General features: G+C 45.3%; 1 protein-coding gene across 1 annotated transcript in view; it reads left to right on the top strand.

Annotated features, from left to right (window-relative positions):
- LOC142817637 (cell adhesion molecule 4-like) overlaps nt 1-18885 on the top strand; it is a 324540-nt gene extending 305655 nt beyond the window's left edge. Inside the window, exons 4-8 of the mRNA XM_075894703.1 lie at nt 2499-2632; nt 8443-8650; nt 12197-12333; nt 14497-14737; nt 18669-18885. Of these exons, the coding sequence (XP_075750818.1) occupies nt 2499-2632; nt 8443-8650; nt 12197-12333; nt 14497-14737; nt 18669-18739 (791 nt within the window). The 3' untranslated portion in view covers nt 18740-18885. The remainder of the gene's footprint in view (nt 1-2498; nt 2633-8442; nt 8651-12196; nt 12334-14496; nt 14738-18668) is intronic.
- The last annotated feature ends 883 nt before the right edge of the window (nt 18886-19768 follow it).

Here is a 19768-nt window from a genome sequence, read left to right as displayed (position 1 = left end):
AACTGATACGCAAGAAGCCAATCAATCAGCTAGCACTGAGAGGGAAAGTACAGGAATTCAGAGTGTCGCTGCAGAACAGGTACTCGGCTCTTAGTGAGGAAACCAACCTTAGCGTAGATACAATGAATGATAATCTGACGAGTATCATTACGGAGTGTGCAGTGGAAGTTGGAGGCAGGGTAGTTAGACAGGACACTGGCAAGCTTTCCCAGGAAACGAAGAACCTAATTAAGAAGCGTCAAATCATGAAAGTGTCAAGTACAACAGACAAAATAGAACTGGCAGAGCTTTCGAAGTTGATTAATAGACGTAAGGTATGCGATATAGAAGGTATAAATAACATGGAGAGAATTGAACACGCTCTGAAAAACGGAGGAAGTTTCAAAGCATTGAAGAGGAAACTTGGGATAGGCAAAACGGATGTATGCACCAAGGGACAAAGAAGGCAAAATAACTACCAATATGGATAGGATAGTTAAAATAGCGGAGGAGTTTTACAGAGATCTGTACAGTAGCCGAGACAACCACGACCTTAATACTATAAGAACTAGCAGTAACCAAGATTACACCCCACCAGTAATGATAGAAGAAGTCAGAAAAGCTTTGGAGAGCATGCAAAGGGGCAAAGCTGCTGGTGAGGATCAGGTAACATCAGATCTGCTGAAAGATGGAGGACAGATTGTGTTAGAAAAACTAGCCACCCTGTTTACGAGGTGTCTCCTGACGGGAAGAGTACCAGAGTCTTGGAAGAACGCTAACATCATCTTAATACATAAGAAAGGAGATGACAAGAACTTGAAGAATTACAGGCCGATCAGCTTGCTCTCTGTAGTATACAAGCTATTTACAAAGGTAATTGCTAACAGAGTAAAGAAAACATTAGAATTCAATCAACCAAAGGAACAAGCAGGATTTCGAACAGGCTACTCAACAATTGACCACATTCATACTATCAATCAGGTAATAGAGAAATGCTCAGAGTATAACCAACCACTATACATAGCCTTCATAGATTACGAGAAGGCGTTTGATTCAATAGAAATATCATCCGTCATGCAAACACTGCGGAATCAGGGCGTAGATGAAGTATATATGAACATTCTGGAAGCAATCTACAGGGGATCAACTGCTACCATAGTGCTTCATAAAGAAAGCAACAGAATACCAGTCAAGAAGGGTGTAAGGCAGGGGGACACAATTTCCCCAATGCTATTTACCGCGTGCTTACAGAAGGTTTTCAGAAGCCTAGAATGGGAACAGTTAGGGATAAGAGTCAATGGAGAATACTTTAGTAACCTGCGCTTCGCCGATGACATTGCATTGCTGAGTAACTCGGCGGACGAATTGCAACTCATGATTACGGAGTTAGACAAGGAGAGCAGAAAGGTGGGTCTTAAAATTAATCTGCAGAAAACGAAAGTAATGTACAACAACCTCGGCAAGGAGCAGCGCCTTGAGATAGGTAATAGTGCACTTGAAGTTGTGAAAGACTATGTCTACTTAGGGCAGGTAATAACCGCAGAGTCGAACCACGAGATTGAAGTAACTAGAAGAATAAGAATGTGGTGGAGCCCTTTCGGCAAGCATTCTCAAATTATGACAGGTAGATTGCCACTATCCCTCAAGAGGAAGGTATATAACAGCTGTATCTTGCCGGTACTTAGCTACGGAGCAGAAGACTGGAGACTTACAAAGAGGGTTCAGCTTAAATTGAGGACGACGCAGCGAGCAATGGAAAAAAAATGGTAGGTGTAACCTTAAGAGACAAGAAGAGAGCAGAGTGGATTAGGGAACAAACGGGGGTTAAGGATATCATAGCTGAAACCAAGAAGAAGAAATGGACATGGGCAGGGCATGTAGCGCGTAGACAGGATAACCGCTGGTCATTAAGGGTAACTGACTGGATTCCCAGAGAGGGGAAGCGGGTTAGGGGGAGACAGAAGGTTAGGTGGGCAGATGAGATTAAGAAGTTTGCGGGTATAAATTGGCAGCAGCAAGCACAGGACCGGGTTAACTGGCGGAACATGGGAGAGGCCTTTGTCCTGCAGTGGACGTAGTCAGGCTGATGATGATGATGATGCATAGCATAGTCACAGTTAAACAAGGAGTGGGAAAGAGGAATGAGAGGGAGGAGGAGGGATGCGTGGACAAAGAGGAATGAAAGGAGCGAGTACAATGTAGAAAGGAAGAATTGAGGAATGAAAGAAGATGAGGAATGAACTCAATCTGCTCTCGCCACATGATAACGCTTGCTTACCATCGCTGCTACTTACTCAAGTTGCACGGGCGTGGAAGTGGCTTTGATTTGCGCGCGATGCCAAAGTCAGCGAGTCATGAAAAGCTTCGCCTAAAGACGAGACCGTCCGTATACTCGGCGCTTTAAGTGCCGTCATAAACAATCATTTTCGAACGTTCTTGACTTGGCCACTTTTTGATGCCATGCCGAAACAGCTTCATTGATCATTTCTTCATTGATCATTTCTGCTTTCGTCTCGCAGTCCTGCCAGAGGAGGGACCAGTGATGGAAGGCTTCCAGCCCCGTTACCAGGTGGGGGACCAAGTAAACATCACCTGCTTCTCCCGACCTTCCAAACCCATCGCTACGCTCAAGTGGTTCGTCAACAACAACGCCGTAAGTGGGTTCCGGCTTCCATTCATTGAAGCAACACCAATTATTACAATCAATTATTCAATTTATTGTACATTTAGTTGTGTCTAACGAGTGGTTCTTATTGTGCAAACCGTGCAGCTCATAGCAACACATGTGTTGCATTGTTTCTCTATTTCAATACTATAATTTTCAACTTCTATAGATTCAAACATATACCAGCAAATTCCCAGCTTAGCCAGTAGCTGACTTCAGTTCGCTGGCCTATCTTTAATTTAGAATGAACATACGAATAATGTAATATGATCATCTCTGCCGTTTAATATGCCAAAGCCACGATGTGATTATGAGGCATGCATAATAAGCATATCGATTAAGGAATAATTCTGACGACCAATTGTTCTTTAACTTGCACCTGAACTTAAGCTCATGAACGTTTTTCACATTTCGCCCCTATCGAAATGCTGCCACCGTGGCCGGAAACCAGACCTGTGCTCTCGAGTTTAGCATAATATAGGAATAACGGTTAAGATTAACTAAAGTAGGTGTACAGCTTCAATGCAAAGCCGAGGTAAATGTCAAGTTGAACTTTGCCATCCGCATGTTTTGGATGTCACAAAGAACACAAAGGAAGGAAAAGAAAAATAGTAGAAAAGGAACGGCAGGGAGGTTAACCAGCCTATAGGCAGCCGGTTTGCTACCCTGCGCATGGGAGGGGGATAGGGGAGATGAGAGAGAGAGAGAGAGAGAGAGAGAGAGAGAGAGAGAGAGAGAGAGAGAGAGAGAGGGAAGAGAGATAAACACAGCACATTCGGCAGCACAGGCGCGCACACACAGTCATAGTCCAGTCTTCTCACGAAGAACACATAGAAACGCAAGTAATAGCTACACTATACAGAAAAGCGATTTCTAGCATGATAACAATGGATTCGGTGAGGACGCACTCGTCTTCGTTTTTCGTCTTTTTTTTTTTATTCTTGGGCACTGCCTGGCTCGTCAGCTGGTGCGTCGGCGTGTGGTTGCGAAATGGACTCTGTCGGGTGGACACTCCGTGCGCGCTAACGACGCGAAGCTGCTCTTCTTGTTGCGACTGCAGTGGACTCCACGAGATTAAGCCCGCATGTCTGATTCCAGTAACGAGCCAGCATGACGCCAACCAGGCCTTCACATGGGGGATACAATGCGCTGTTGGCAAAAGAAACGCATCCCGGCTTTCACCATACTTTAACGTGGGCCCCAAAGCAAAAAAAAAATTGACGTTAGACCAACTTCGTGTGAGCGTAAGCTGTGCGATTGTCTTGAAGAAGAACACCGTAAACAGTGGCAGTAAGATAAACGCGTCGCTTGAGGTAACGTGGGCTGAGATAAGCCGTATGTTTGCAGGTCTGACGAGATGCGCTCACTTGCTGTAATGCAAGCTCACGCATCTATACGCGTGTTCGGAGATCTTCTCTCTCGCTCGATGGAAGTTGCAGACGTGCGGACACTTGCTCCGTGGTTTGAAAGCTGTCTCATCTGTCGGCATCTTTTGTTTCATTCTCCTACAATAAACATTTCTCTTCCTACTTTCCACTACTTTTACTAAACGCGCTATGCACACCGTGGTTTCGTGATCGTATTTGCTGCGTGTTTTATGGTGAGTGATTTGTACTACACTATAGCCACCTGTCATGTTTCTCTTTTTTTTCCTCTACCGCTGAAAGGAGTAACATGCTCTCAGGGCTAACCTCTTCTCCTTTCTCGTCATTGCCCCGCCGCGGTGGTCTAGTGGCTAAGGTACTCGGCTGCTGACCCGCAGGTCGTGGGTTCAAATCCCGGCTGCGGTGGCTGCATTTCCGATGGAGGCGGAAAGGCCCGTGTACTCAGATTTGGGTGCACGTTAAAGAACCCCAGGTGGTCGAAATTTCCGGAGCCCTCCACTACGGCGTCTCTCATAATCATATGGTGGTTTTGAGACGTTAAAATCCACATATCAATCAATCAATCCTTTCTCTTCATTGAACACCATATTGTTGTGTACTCACACTAGCTGAAGTGAAGCAAATAAATAAACTAATGAGTAAATTAGAACATGGAAAAGCAACGGAGTGAAGGCGAATGTACTGCGCCGTACTGAAGCCTGACCGTTCCCTGCTACAATTGTTCGCACCGTGCATTCCCCCATGAATATGCATCAATATGGCCCCACAGTCACCTTCACGAGCCGTCCCGACGCTCTCTCCCCGCTAAGCCCGCTGTCGTGGCGGCACGCTGAGTTGCCTTCGACAGCCTCCGTCCGGTACGCCCACTGCAGGCTGCCGCCCCTTCCAGCTGCTTTGGCCGTAACACTCGCCTTGAATTACGAGTGACAGCGCTAAGCCCTTCCCAACAAAACGGCCAGAAGGGGCGTCGGTGGCGGGGCCAGGTGCTGGCGAGCTGCTGCCGTCGGCTTTGTTCGGCGTTTTGGGTGTGGTCGCCGATCGCCGCTGCTCGGCTGTGCAAGCTGCGTATGCGCCCCTGCCAACGCTTCGCCCCCCCCCCCCCACCCTTTACCTTGCTCGGACTAATGGTTGTCGGCTATGTCATCCTCGCCGCACATGCTTGCCGTGTCTCCGCACCACGCGGCAAAGCGCAGGCCCGGCAGGAAACACAGGGGGCTCCGAGATATTCCCCTTTCACATCACCCTCTCTCCTTCTCTCTCCTTGCGACAACGTACACCCCGCTCATTCACGCAAACACCGCGAGTATATGATGGGACAAAGGGCAGTAACATAACGTGGTTGTGAATGCTCCGGCGAGCCCCCACACTTTGTATCACCGAAACCGTGCACTGTAGCACATCGCACACGCCTACCGGATCTTTCGAGCGAGTTGATACGCATTCGTCATGCAACTCCCCTAGTGATAACGGTGCTTTGTATATGGCCGGCCTTTTTCACTGTCATACACTGACGTTAGAGGTTGTTTATGCCGTCGCGTGTTGTTGCTCTCAAACGAACACGGCATCGTGGGGCCCGCTGCAGGAGCTGCAGCGGTAAAAGATTAGCGCAGGCGTCCGGTGACCTGAGTGGTATAAAAAGCCGCCATATAAGTTCCGGATTTAGCACTGGCTACCCTTCCCGCCTGTCGTCGCTTTGAAAGATGTATCCTGCATACCACTCGTTACTGGCGTGGCCTAGAAGCAGGAGAGGCGCATGTTGTGATTTCACCGCTCAAACCATCAGTCGCCTATTGAGCCGATAGTGTTCCACTACAGCTGTGTATGCTGTAACCTGTATGCACAAGCACGCACGCACGCGTTCATTACCCCACTGGGTACGTTTTGCGTTTATGGCGCGCATGTACGTTGAATCGTGTCCATTTACAAACAGCTGTCGCAGGCTGCACTTTCTTACGAAAAGCATCCACCGTCCCGCACAAATACGATTCTCTCCTCGTACTATGCGCAGTCCACGTTCGCGCCCGTTGTTTTGGGGTTATATGCCGTGCGGCAGCCGCGCTCCTATCACACCTGAGGGTAGACGGGCTGCGTGCATACGCGAGCCTGTCACCGAGGTTACGCAGAGCGGTCAACAAGAAGCGCTCGATAATTAATCAGGGCCGTCGGGGAAGCACAGGTGCGACGGAAAGACATCGCCGAGGTTTCTTCGAGGGCTATCTTTAATGTTGCGGACGGCGGGCCCGAAAGGGGCGTGGGCCGCGCGCCCGGCGAGATTCCGGGTAATTAATTTATAGCAAACGAGATACATTATTAAAAACCCGTCGGCGTTCTTCTCATAGCGTACTCCTGCCGGCGGTTTGTGCCTCTCGTATATGGCGGCGATGCATGGAGTGCGCACTTTTGTTCGACCCTCTTGTTCGCTTCGTCGTCTTCTTCCTATATACCCTTGGTGCGGTAACACGCTTAACGAGAGATGTAGAGAACAGTGAAGAAGGCGCGGTGCGGGAGGAGGTGTTCTCGATGCCCCGAGGCGAAAATCCGTCTTGATGCATGGCACTTGAAGGACGTGGAGAGAGTGCGGCATGCATCTCTGGCGTGTTCATTGTGTCCTGGCGTGTAGCGCTAATCACTGCCCATAAGAGCGCTGTCTCGCTTTGTTTGTTTTTTCTCGCGCAGTATCAACTTTCTCACGAGACGTATGCGTGCAGGCAAATTCAAGCCTTCTGATGCCGAGAAACAAACCTCCCACTTTGCGTGAGCACGCTGGGGTGCTGACCTCACCTCCCACACCTTCATTTTTAAGGTGAAAGCCTTAGACTAGTAGAACTCACTGCATGGTGGGTAAGTTTGCGTACGTTCATAATCGACTCTAAAAGGCCCTTAAACTACATTCTAGAATACTAAGAACGAACGCGTTATTTTCTTCCGCCGTTTCCCGTCCTTGCCGCAATATCTGGACGCCAGCTGTTTGTTCACGTGACGTCAGGGCGAAATATGATCTTGATTGGTTGATGTACGAGAGATATCTGTTGCAAACTGTCGCCTACCCCGCTTCGCCATGTAGTCGCATGCCCTGTCTGTCTTTTCTTGCGTGGCTAATGGGTGCCATAAACCGGTTTCATTACGTCTTTTTTTTCGCGTTTGTGACAGCGCGAGTGGTGATAGCAGCGTGGGGCCGAAAATACGAAATCCTGACTAATTAAACGCTTAGTGCCGACATTCCGCGTTTCTTTTGAACACATAAGTGGCAACGAGATGGTAGCACTTGTAAGACGGGTAGTACAGGCGAAAAAGAAAGTATACCCTCTAATCTTTGAACTCGGCGTGGTATATGCCGCATGCTATAGGGCGCGAGAAAATAATCACAAGGGAAGACACGGCTTAGAGTGCTACTTACAGCCGATTGTTTTTTTTTTGTTTTTTTTAAGAAATACTCTCATTGATGGTGCTCACATAAAGCATGCTTTTCTGACGTGCGGGTTTATCGGCAGACGTAAAGACAGACCAGCCAGATAATGGACGGAAACATTTTATATTGGCAATAAAGGTGACACGTGCTTTACTAACACTTTACAGTGCTGTATCAATCCGAGACAAAGTTCATTGAGCATGCATTGCGTGGCCATCATTGATGAGAACATGTTTATTGTGCAAGCGCTGACAAAGCCTGAGATTTCCCATCAAACGCGAAAACTGACGCTAGCATCAACACGAGTGATTAAAAAAAAATGACACGCGATGATGTCCCGTGAATGCCTATATATGTCTCTTTGTTCCAATAAATTATCAGTAGCTAGAGTGCACTGTGTCCAGGTGTCTTTCTTTTGTACTTCAATTTCTCGCGCCCCTCAGTTAAGATGAATTACAAACTCACCCAGCAGTCCGTGCTTCTCAATGTTCAACAGTGGCCGTTTACCTGTTCAGCGTTTTTCTGTAAGTCTAATAAATTTAATTTGACAATACCGTTTTATTTTATAGAGGAGAATGCACTCGCCCTTCTACACATATATCGCTGAATCAATTATTTGCTTTATTTGTGCATGGTTGGGGTGGGTTGGTGACGGTGTACTCACTTGCCACATATGCTCGCATATTTTCAGCACTTGTGAGCGCATACTAATTGTGTTTACCCTATGCTAATGTCGGCTAAGTGGAAGATATTATTGATTAAATGTTGCTTAACTTGGGTTAGCACTGCCTAAATGATTGTTACTGTTGGCCAAGTATGCTTGAATAGTTGCTAATGCTGCTTATCCATGGCTATTGCCGGTATAACAGAAATTCTCTCCCGTCAATGATTGCAACGTCGCTATCGCATGTAGACGTAAACAACTCGAGTTCGTCCTGCTCGAAATATTTAATGTATCGAAGGGGAGCTAACCGTGGACTGTCGACCTGCTTGACTCGGTGCAGGTCCCTGCCAAGTACGAGACCCGGGCAGGCACGACGCGTCACGAAAACGGGCTGCAAAGCACTTCCACCACGCTTCACTTCGAGGTGCGACCCGAGCACGTGTCACGCGACGTGATCCGCTTCAAGTGCACGTCGTTCGTCACACAGGCGCATTCACGCAGCAGCGAAGAGCTCGTCATCGGCGACAAGGGACCGCCCAGCGGACGAGGTATGTCACATGCTTCGGACAAGAGGCCGTGGCACACGCACTTTGAAACAAAAAAAGCGTACGCAGACGGGAACGGAGGACAAGACGTGCATCAAATCTAACTAGCCTACCAACAAGCACTAACAATGCTGCATGTGGTTATAAGTAGTGTCTGCTTCAGTGTGTACTGTCTGTAGCTCGACTCCACCGTGCTTGTCCTGCGTCGGCGAATGTCTGGTGGTGTTCGGAAGTGGGTTTGTGAATGGAATCTGGTTGTGTAACGTTGCTAACGTTATTAAAGTCGATAGTCTCTCCTGGGTACCTTCGACGCAAAAATATTGGTCTGTTTGTCTGTCTGTGCATTTGTCTGTTTGTCCGCGCTTAATGATACCCTAAACGGCACCAGACGATGCCCATACGGCTGCCCCCATTCGCAGCGCCCACCAATATTGCTCAAGATTCAGCGTTCATACTTGTGCAATTGTCAATTATAAAGCAATTATTTATTCGCACATCTGAGGCACTATAACAACACGTCAATATTTTGTATGTGTGTCTTTTACCAGAAAAAGCATACATAAGTAAGTAATTCTAAGGACCATAGCGTTTATCACGTTGCGCTGATCATGCAACGCTTGCACGAAAAGGCTAGTTCAACGCTTTGCTAAGACGACACGGTGGTGGCACCTACCCGTCACCTTGCGTTCTACACCTCCGAGAAGGGCGCGCACGCCGCGCACTTCGTTTTCCAAGATAACTGCCAGATAGCACTCATGTCTCACGTGTGACGTGACTTGATGCGCTCGTTCGCCTGCGCTGCACGCTCGAGGCACTCCAATACCATTCACATATTTTCTTGCTCAGAACACCGAATAAACGTTTTGTTCACTCTCATCAGACGCAAGACTATCGTCTTTCGACGACGTTTGCAGTGTAACATGTAGATACGGGGCGAATTTTTGTCCCCCTGTTTTCTTGTGTTTTATTGACTGGTAGCTGCCTATCTCTATCTGTGAATATTTTTATGTCTTTGGTTTGCATGCGTTATTGTGCTTTGCACTCATTCACCTGTTCTTGCGTCATGTGTGCGTATGTATGTATGTATGTATGTATGTATGTATGTATGTATGTATGTATGTATGTATGAAGTTGCCTAACACCCATGAACTGATGGTTTCGTAATGCGTGGCTGCTGCATAACAACGACTGAAAAGCCGACCGTCTTTTAGTTTCTGAATTCGAAGCTTAAAATGTACGTAAGTGAGCACACCATAACGAGCAGAGCGTAAATAAAATACAGACTTCACAAGGGAAGTGTTACAATATACTCGCACAAAATTTATATCACTTTCCCCGGTTGATTTTGTGTATGATGCGGCATGAAGCTCTCATTGTTATCGATTCATCCCTGTTCGAAAGCATACGGATTCTGTATGCAATTATATAGCATATTTCAGTAGGGGTCTGATGCTGCATAAAGCTCTCATTGTTACCGATTCATCACTGTTCGGTGAACGTAGTATCTAATATTTATGAGGCATTATGAATAGAATCAAACATTTTTGAAGGCTATATCGCTACATCATCACAAAGCCAGCACGTTAACGGACCAACTTGCATAAGGGTGCTATCGATTTCAACCAGTTGAATGGAATGTTCGATTCAGCCTTGAATTTTCTCACAGTTTTTATCAAAATGCCAGATTTTCAAACTTCTTCCATCCTCAATTCTAAAACACTCGAATTGTGTTCCCATTGTCTTAAGTAGAGCTGGACAATCGCAGGGGGGGGAGGGGGGCAGAAAATAGGATAATGGCATGATGGGATCATTTTTCAAACGTTTTAAGAGATTTATCTGAGTCTATTACCCAGTCAGTATTTGTCAGAATATTAACGTTGTCTACTTTGTCACTTATTTCAAAAACCTTGATTTATCAAGCATTTTTGAGCAAGTACACGTGGCCAAAGAAAAAAAAAGGTTGTACGACGTGCATCATAGACGCAAAGCGCTGCGAAAATATCACAGTAAAATGTTTTTTTTTACACGACGCGCACATTATGATGTGTGACCACCTTGCCATAGCAATTTGCATTCGCGTGTGCGTGCGTGCGTGCGTGCGTGCGTGTGCGTGCGTGTGCGTGCGTGTGCGTGTGTGTGCGTGTGCGTGTGCGTGTGTGTGTGTGCGTGTGTGTGTGTGTGTGTGTGTGTGTGTGTGTGTGTGTGTGTGTGTGTGTGTGTGTGTGTGTGTGTGTGTGTGTGTGTGTGTGTGTGTGTGTGTGTGTGTGTGTGTGTGTGTGTGTGTGTGTGTGTGTGTGTGTGTGTGTGTGTCTGCGTACACTGCCAAGGACTCCTAGCCATATGAAGGATATAGTATCACGTCATGCATATAGACTAATGATGAGCTAGCAGGCCAGCTGTAGCTCTCAGTTTTTTATAGAGGTTTATAACTAACGCTTGATATTGTGAGCCAGACTTCATAGAAACAAGTACATTTCATCAGATTGCAAGGACACTATCCTGCCTACTGTAGAGTTTTATCTGTCTCGTCTTTCCATTTATCTCTTTCGTAATTTGTGCCACCCGTTACTACTCCGATATGAAACAATATGCCAGCTTGAACAGAAATGTAAAGCTTGACTGCACATTTCTACATCTGCATGCAAACCTAAAACTTTTATGTTTGTTCTTTTTCTGCACTCCCTTTCCCTTCCCTATTTTTCACTGTAATGCCACTCCGGGCACTGTAGGTACTAAATAATTATGTCAATAAGTATGTGTTATATATAAATAATTATATAAATAAAAGGCCCTCGACCGTCTATGCTGGCTGCCAAATAGGAAGGCAAATCGACTGAATTTGCTCAACATTTTCACGCGCGAGCTTGGCAGCATTTACTGACTTTCGGAAAATAAGCAGGACTACCACCAAGTCAACATTAATGTCAATCTTCGGAATAGTCCCTGAATGGCAGGCTTTAAGGTACTGAATCACCTGTAAATATTTACTCGTAGACAATCTTGTTTCGGATGATACCGCAATTAATCAATAACCTTTTTTTTTGGTAACGCTTGCTGAAACATGCTTTTTTTTTCTGGAAACAGAGCTTACCAGTAACAAAACAGCCTTGAATATTCGTTCTCACCGTAAAACAAGCAAATTAATATAGTTTACGAAAGATGATTGAATAAAAGAGGGCCAAAACACAAAAATAAGCACTCGAACGTCTCTTTGAAGCCGGTCGCATTTTCGATTGAAGGCACTCGACAAATTTGTGTACGTGTACCGTACTTTCGTATCGCAGATATTCTCGGGCCTGATTTAACAAGAACTTTAGGAGTACGACGTCGGCATGACGAATGCGGAATTTTTTTTCATACTTTATCGACCAAGCAAGAACTGGTATCCATCATCGTAAAGCAGCCGCATCTCCTTTCTTTGTTTTGTGTATCAATGTAAAAGGCCAACTACTTACAAGACAACACAATGTTAAACATGAACTCCCATGCTTTTGTTGGCTAATAAAAAAGCTGTAACAATAGTGATTTTTTTTTCTCTTCATTCCACAGCGCCTCAGGAGTCTAACAGCCCCCGTATTCTCAGCGAAAAGTCCCGCTACGAAGTTGGCGACGATGTCGATGTCAACTGTACGTCCATCATTACGGAGCACCCGGTCGAACTGCGTTGGTTCGTCAACGATCACGAGGTGAGTTCATTTATAAAACATTGTTCACACAGCAATTCTCTGTGGCACTGTAGCGCTACTTGGCGTCCCAGTTGTTTGACAAAGTAAAAAAAAAAACAGGCCGAGCACGATAGGCTTGCGCGAGCTAAAAAAATCGGGATTGCTACATCGGAAGTGAGTGGCGCTGCGTCCTACTCCAGTCTGAACGAGATTTTCCTCTTAAAATAAAATTTGCGGGCAACAGGCACTGACTTAACTTGTTTTGATAAATCGGTGACCTGACATTTATTCGAACACGTCACCTTCTGACACCAATCGCAATAGAGACGGAGATCGTGATTCTAATACGCAACCGCAGTACCGATCATAATGTATTAGACATGCATTTGCTCTTAAGAAAGCGCGCATTCAAAGAGATGGTCAATGAATAGGTGCGTCGTTTTTCGTATCGAATTCGTAAGCGCCGTATGTTCTGCAAGGGAATGTTCAACCAGAAGGGACAATGGTGCCTGTAGAGCGTGCTCTGCCACAAGCTGCCTTATTGTGTGGCAAAGCAAACTTTTTACTCGAGCGATAAAATATATTAAAAGCGAAGCATTTCTTTGCGTACTGTATGCACTTTATCCGTCCGTCCGTCCGTCCGTCCGTCCGTCCGTCCGTCCGTCCGTCCGTCCGTCCGTCCGTCCGTCCGTCCGTCTGTCTGTCTGTCTGTCTGTCTGTCTGTCTGTTTGTCTGTCTGTCTGTCTGTCTGTCTGTCTGTCTGTCTGTCTGTCTGTCTGTTTGTCTGTCTGTCTGTCTGTCTGTCTGTCTGTCTGTCTGTCTGTCTGTCTGTCTGTCTGTCTGTCTGTCTGTTATCCGCTTACGTTCCGATGCTCTCTTGATCACCCGAACCAAAAATTTGTCTGGAAGGGTAAAATGGCTAAACGGGTAAAATATGACTCGCTGGTCATGACATGAATATTGTCATAATCATGTCTTGTACGTCATCAAATACTTTCCAAGAAACAGTAACACATACCCACCGCAGATATGTGCCACAGGTGTTTGACAGTTTATATCTACCCAGAAATAGCAAGAACACGCCTGGGTAATTTTTACGCTTGATCATTAGAAAAAAGCTGATATCCGCAGCGTTTACCGTACGAACGCAAATAATAAATGTCAATGTCTCAGCAGGAATCAAAACCTAGCATTCTGCGTGCAAATCAAGTATTCTACCACAAAGTCTTGCCAGGTCTCGGTACTACCCTTCAAATAGACCCTAATGTTTATGAAACGCCAATTGTCATTGCGGTGCTGGCTTTCCAATTTTACAAACATTACATATGTACTCCTACGATACAGCTGTCACGGTGGGTTAACATCAATTGTAGTCAGGTGTCATCCGCTTTAGTTTATTTATGTAGCAGTGTCCAGGGCTATGATCTTCGTGAGCAGCTACCACAAGCACTAATGACTACAAGGGTTTGTTTGTCGTCGGGATTGAGATGTATGTCTAAGCATCAACATGGGTACATCCACGTTAAGTGGCACTACAGCCGTCAAATACCAGTAGACATTGCGAAAGCTATACTATATCACTGTACACCAAACATTTCCCTCATTCTATAGGTATACGTTTTCCTTTCAAGTTTTACTTATTCCTATGGTGGAGGGACCAAACAAGGTTTTTAATGATAACCCTGGAAATGTTAGCCTGTTTTATCCCCTAGCTTCCTATTCTATGTTTCATTTTCTGCTGAGACATCCTGCCTCCTACTTTTCTTCTTGGCACGCCAACCTTCAGCATTCGACACCCGTTTGTCAATAAACAGTGCTTATCGAATTCATTATTTTTTTTCTTTCATCCGTCCGGTCCGTTTTCGAGGGTATCCAAAACTTAGCAAACTGAAGTCTTATGGAAACAATGAACTTTCCTTCATAAAAATGGGTTACAGTGCAGTTGAATTAAAAAGATTATAGTATGCGGAAACTAGGATGGGACGTGACCTATGATTCAGACACCATAGCATACATCTTCCAGAGTATTAAGCTACTAGACGCGCCACGTACGGATGGCCACAACGTGTGTGGTGCCTTGACTTCTGTATTGTGCTCGTGCTCGCACGCCCAGTTTTTTTAAGATGAACAGCAATCTCATCCGTATATCAACGACACTTCTCTTGACCCTCTCTGCTGCGCCAGGTGAAAGGTCCGGAGGCGGTGCGGTTTCCGAACGTGCGCTACGCGGATGGCACGCAGGCTGCCGTGCTGGGTCTTCGCTTCCGCGTCGAGGCGCGCCACTTCAGCGACAGCGACGGGCTGCGGCTCAAGTGCACCGCCACGCAGTCGCGCGTGGTCGCGCTCAGCTCCGAGGAGACCGTCCAGGGAGCCCACCAGCGGTCGTCCGGATTCAGATTCGCCGCTGACCGGGCCATCTCTTCTCGTGAGTATAGTTAGAAGCAGAATATAGAAGTAGACGCATAATCAGGTCTCGGATAAATACCTGGTTATAACCTCGACACTAAGCTAAATAGGTCTGGCATCCTGACTGTACCTAGTCCTTTACGATGAACCTCATTTAGCGGGTAGCCTGCCACGGTGGTGAAATGTTGATGGTGATCGGTCGCATACCAGAAGGTCGTGGGATCAGATCCCGAATGGTGTTGACACACTTCTATGGGGACACAAAGTTAGAGGCTTCTTATATTTCTTAGATTTCGCTCCTCATTAAAGAAAATCAAATGGTCAAAACTTACAGAGCCCTCTACTACAACGTATTTTATAATCATAACGTAGTTTTATAGCTTAAAGCGTCAACAATTATCATATAATTACCATTAGGCGGGCACAGCAGGCCCGCAGGCGTTTCTCCTGGCTTCCCCACTCGTCATCTTACGAGTGCGTCGTATTAGCTCCGGAATTTCCACGTATTGAAACTCGCCCTTAACATTTCACTTCTGTTTATCCCGCTGTGATCGGCCCCGACGTCATATATGCATTCAAAACGTGGGAGATCTACATCGTGACAAGATCGAATTTCTACCACTTTTTTGCTTGTACTGAAGTAAGTATAATTATGACCAAATCTTTACTGTGGGTTTAGACATTCTGAGATGTTGATTTTGAAAAACGGCGTGGATGTGTCTGTCAAATCCAGGATTTAGAGATGTCAACGAAAGAAAAAAAGTTGATATTTGTGTATTCCAACTTCAATGAAAGAAAAAATTTATTGCGTTTCACGCGGTGCTTGTAGCCTCCTCTTTTGAATATTATTTCGTAGTAAGAGAGTGTAATATCTATAACAAAGGCTCAAGTGTCATTTTCACGACATCATCTAATACGATCTAAGAGGATAATCAGGGTCGTATGCTTCTGACTTTAATGCAGAGGCACGCGGCTTGAAGTGGGCAAGCGTCATGTTTTTCAACAATGGATGCATTCCGTTCCGTGCATTATACATGTAGGTCTTGAAATCTATTATTCAATGACCAAGAAAAAACGTCACGCCTGCATGAAACGCGCAGCGCAATCACAACGAAAGCTAGATGAGCAGCCTTCCTAGAACCTTTTTTATACCTCTCTCACACGGGCACTTAAATGTAGTTTAAGCAAACAGACTTATTTTTAAAAGGAGATGCTAACAGCAGAAACACAGCGGAGAGCAAACTCTTTTTCAGCAGCGATTTTTTTCATGAACAGAGTTCGTCGACCTCTTTTACGCCTCCGAATGAGTACCTTCGAAACCAGTGGGCGCCAACAGTGTCAAACTGGTGAAAAAAAAAAAGAGCAAATTCTTACTTGGCTGTCAGCAGGGCTCTTCGTGAAACAAATTTCATATCCTGCCGATGGTGTAATGAATTCTTTTAATAAGTATTGCCTTTTTCTACTCTCGTGAGCAGCTAGAACGCATCGAGAATTTCAAGTGACATGTTGTGCCAGGCGGACTTGTACACGTTGCTTGTTATGCGATCGCTTCCTTGACTAGTGAGACAAACCTTCACATTTGGGCTTCCTCATCTGTTACTCTTGAGTTTATCTGAAGAAACGAACAACACAACAAGTCTTTACATTTGTATGTCGAGATACGTCGTGTTATTTGCATTGCTTCTCTTTCAACTGCTAGCGTCACGCTCTCAATAGTGCCTTCGAACGAAAAAAAAAACTAAAAGGAAATCGTTAGTGCCGTGTGTTCTCACCGCAACGCTTCTTCATTAAAGCAACACTAAAGGCAACTATGAAGTCGACGGTGATCGTTGAAATAGCGGTCTAGAGACCTCGTAGTGTTACTTTTGTACCAAGGAAGTGCGTATTTTGGAAGAGAATTATGTTTTAGTTTCTGCATTGAGTTAGCGCACTTCAATTTACCCGCCTCAAGCAGAACGTCTCAAGTCACTGCTGCTGTGCAGAATGCTGTCCGGCTTTACAGCGCGGTCGCCGACGCTAGTAGCAGCAGAACGAAAGTAGTGGGGACAACAGTAGCAACAACCGCCATTGAATAATTTTCTGTCATTGGCTCCTAGATGGTAGACGTGCTTGGTTAAACGGGTCCCCACTATATGGCACGACCTGTCCTGTTTAACTAGGCGAAAATTTGACTATTGAACCACTCGCCCCATTCCCCCTGATAACGTCCGGCGGTTCTTTTTTTCGTGAATCAAACAGAAACAAACAAGCAGCATTATACTACGTCTTTTGATGAGTATGAGGTTATTTGTTAAGGGCAGCTAGTTCAATTACTAGTGATTTGTTGTAGGCTGTAACTCTGACGTCACCTGGATCACTTTCATTGCTATAAATAGAATAAATCATTAAATAAAATAAAATTTTGAGAATGTCCTACTGCGACGCATGTGTTCTCGTGCGTTCGCTTTAATTTCTCGGTAAGTAAAGCACTGCTGTTGATAATATCATCGTTTTAGACGTTGTCATACACTGAGCTTTCACTCCCACGTGAATTGTTATTTGATTTTAGGGTCTCTTTAAAAGTATTTCAACTTTGTAAAAGACCACTTACGTCAAAGACTTCTTGCATGCCCGTGTGACACAGGTATTAAACACTCTTGGGGAAACTACTAAAAGTAAACTTGCGTGATACCCACTACGCAAGTGTATATCAGCACAATGTTTGCCAAGTAGGGAAGAACCTTTTATGCCATTGTTTGTTATTTTGTCGATAAACAATGTACCAGCTACACATCTGTTAGACATTAGGTGCACTTTGCTGATGCTGTGTGATGATGATGATGATGACTGACGACGATGATGATGATGAGGAGGAGGAGGACGATGGCGGCGGTGAATGGAGCCCTATTTATTGAAATGAGGGCGTTCGACAACCAACTTGTTACGGAGTTCATAGTGTGTGACAACTGGTTGCAATTTTGCTCTCTTAAAACGCTCCATTACACGTATTATCACATTACCTTTTCAGATATGCAACCTGGATAGGGTGTGTTTGCAAAAAAGTTTCAATCAGCAGCTTGGCTCCCAGTCGCAAATAACTGGGCGGTGACGCAGAAACCCAGGTTTGAATCCCAATGCATCCTGGATATTGAATTCGAAGCATTTCTTTGCGTATTGTACACACTTTGAGCATCTATCTATCTGTCCATCTATCTAGCCGTTTACGTCTGGGTGCTCTCGCAATGACCCCCTTAAATTGGTTTGAACCAAAATTAGCATGGGAGGGTAAAAAGATTTGACGAATACGACTCGCTGGTCATGAATGCAATGTCACAATCCCGTCGTGTACGTCGTCAAACACTATTCAAAAACAGTGGCACATACCCGGGAGTGGGTATGCGCCACTGCTATGCGCCACAGGAACGGCGAGAACGTGCATGGGTAGTTTTGACACTTTCGTGCATGCCTCTAGTGCCACTTCGTAACGTTTCGCTCAATAAAAAAATTACAACACAGACACCTTGCATGCGCATGCTTCACATAACATCGATTTCTTCTCCTCCTCTATAACTTTCCTTCCCCCTCTCCCCTTCCCAGTGCAGGGTAGCCTACCGGGGATCAGCCCTGGTTAACCTCCCTGCTTTTCTCCTTGTGCTCTCTCTCTCTCTCTCTCTCTAAGGTACATGGGATCTGCCAAATTTCTTTTCTTCTTCTTCTTCTTATTATTATTATTATTATTATTATTATTATTATTATTATTATTATTATTATTATTATTATTATTATTATTATTATTATTATTATTATTATATTTCGTTCGATAGCGGTTACGAACACCGTCGAGGGTGGTGGGAGCCAGGGCATCGATAACGGCTGCTGTTGTAACATCACTACTAAACAGATTACGTTTCTAGCCGTCCGTGTGTCGCTATACTAAGTATGCCGTTTCGTCGCTTCTTTCTTTCTTGCAGTTGACGGCGGCCACATTGCAAGACTCTTCTGCTGTTGGTGGATCCTGAAGACCCTTCGCTCCATACTCTAGTCAGATGGCACAGTGGCCAATAGACTGGACACTTACGCAGCTAGAGGCAAGCGAGAAATTCAAGATTACAAAAGCGACGAAAGAAGCGGCCATATATTGATAAAGTGACGTCGTATCAAGACAGTGGCACTGGCAAGCGGCTAGAACCACAGGACGCCGACCCGACAACAATTTATCTTCAAGAGCGTCAATTGGCAAATGTCAAAATTTAAAGCAGAAGCTTGCATTGGCTAAATCTAAATTTCGGCGCGTGGTAAGAGAAATGCCGTGAAAGGTGCCTTCGCCGGCCTCACAATATATTACGATCGTTCACAGTGGTACCCCGTACGATATGCACACAGAAAGCCAGCCTACGACCGTACAAGCAAAAAAGTTACGATTCAAAAAAGAATATATGCGATAACTAAAAGAGGACATGGTCTATGCGCTTGACACTTCATATCATTTGTCTTGAGCACTAAAGTGTTACCATATCCATCCCGTACATTTATCTAGAGAATCGGGTTCTGTCAACACTGGCATAGCCCGTAAGATGTCATGACTTTGCCTCTACCCGGTTAGAAATTTAGCTTTTGTTTTTAGATGTGTTATATAACGTACTGCGTACGTAGCGACTGTGAGCGCAGTGCGTACGTAATAACGCCGCTTTTCACTCACATGCTGCACATGACCGGAAGTTCTGCACGTGCACTCTATGCTGGACGTCGCGTTATTATGTGAGTGACGCGACGTTACTACGTCATTAAGTCTCTCATGTGCTCAAAGTACGCAGTTCTGAAAATCACAACAGAATGCATGCGCTTATACGATTGTAAAAAACAGCGCGCTGTTGCGAATAACGATGGAGACAGAAAGGACACCTTCGCAATTCGAAGTGACGTCACTGCTCTCCTCCCTGTTATTGATTGATTGATTGATTGATTGATTGATTGATTGATTGATTGATTGATTGATTGATTGATTGATTGATTGATTGATTGATTGATTTGTGGGATTTAACGTCCCAAAACCACCATATGATTATGAGAG

This window comes from Rhipicephalus microplus, chromosome 1 (genome assembly GCF_043290135.1).
Source record: "Rhipicephalus microplus isolate Deutch F79 chromosome 1, USDA_Rmic, whole genome shotgun sequence".
NCBI lineage: Eukaryota > Metazoa > Arthropoda > Arachnida > Ixodida > Ixodidae > Rhipicephalus > Rhipicephalus microplus.
This window is presented reverse-complemented; position numbering and strand designations above follow the sequence as displayed.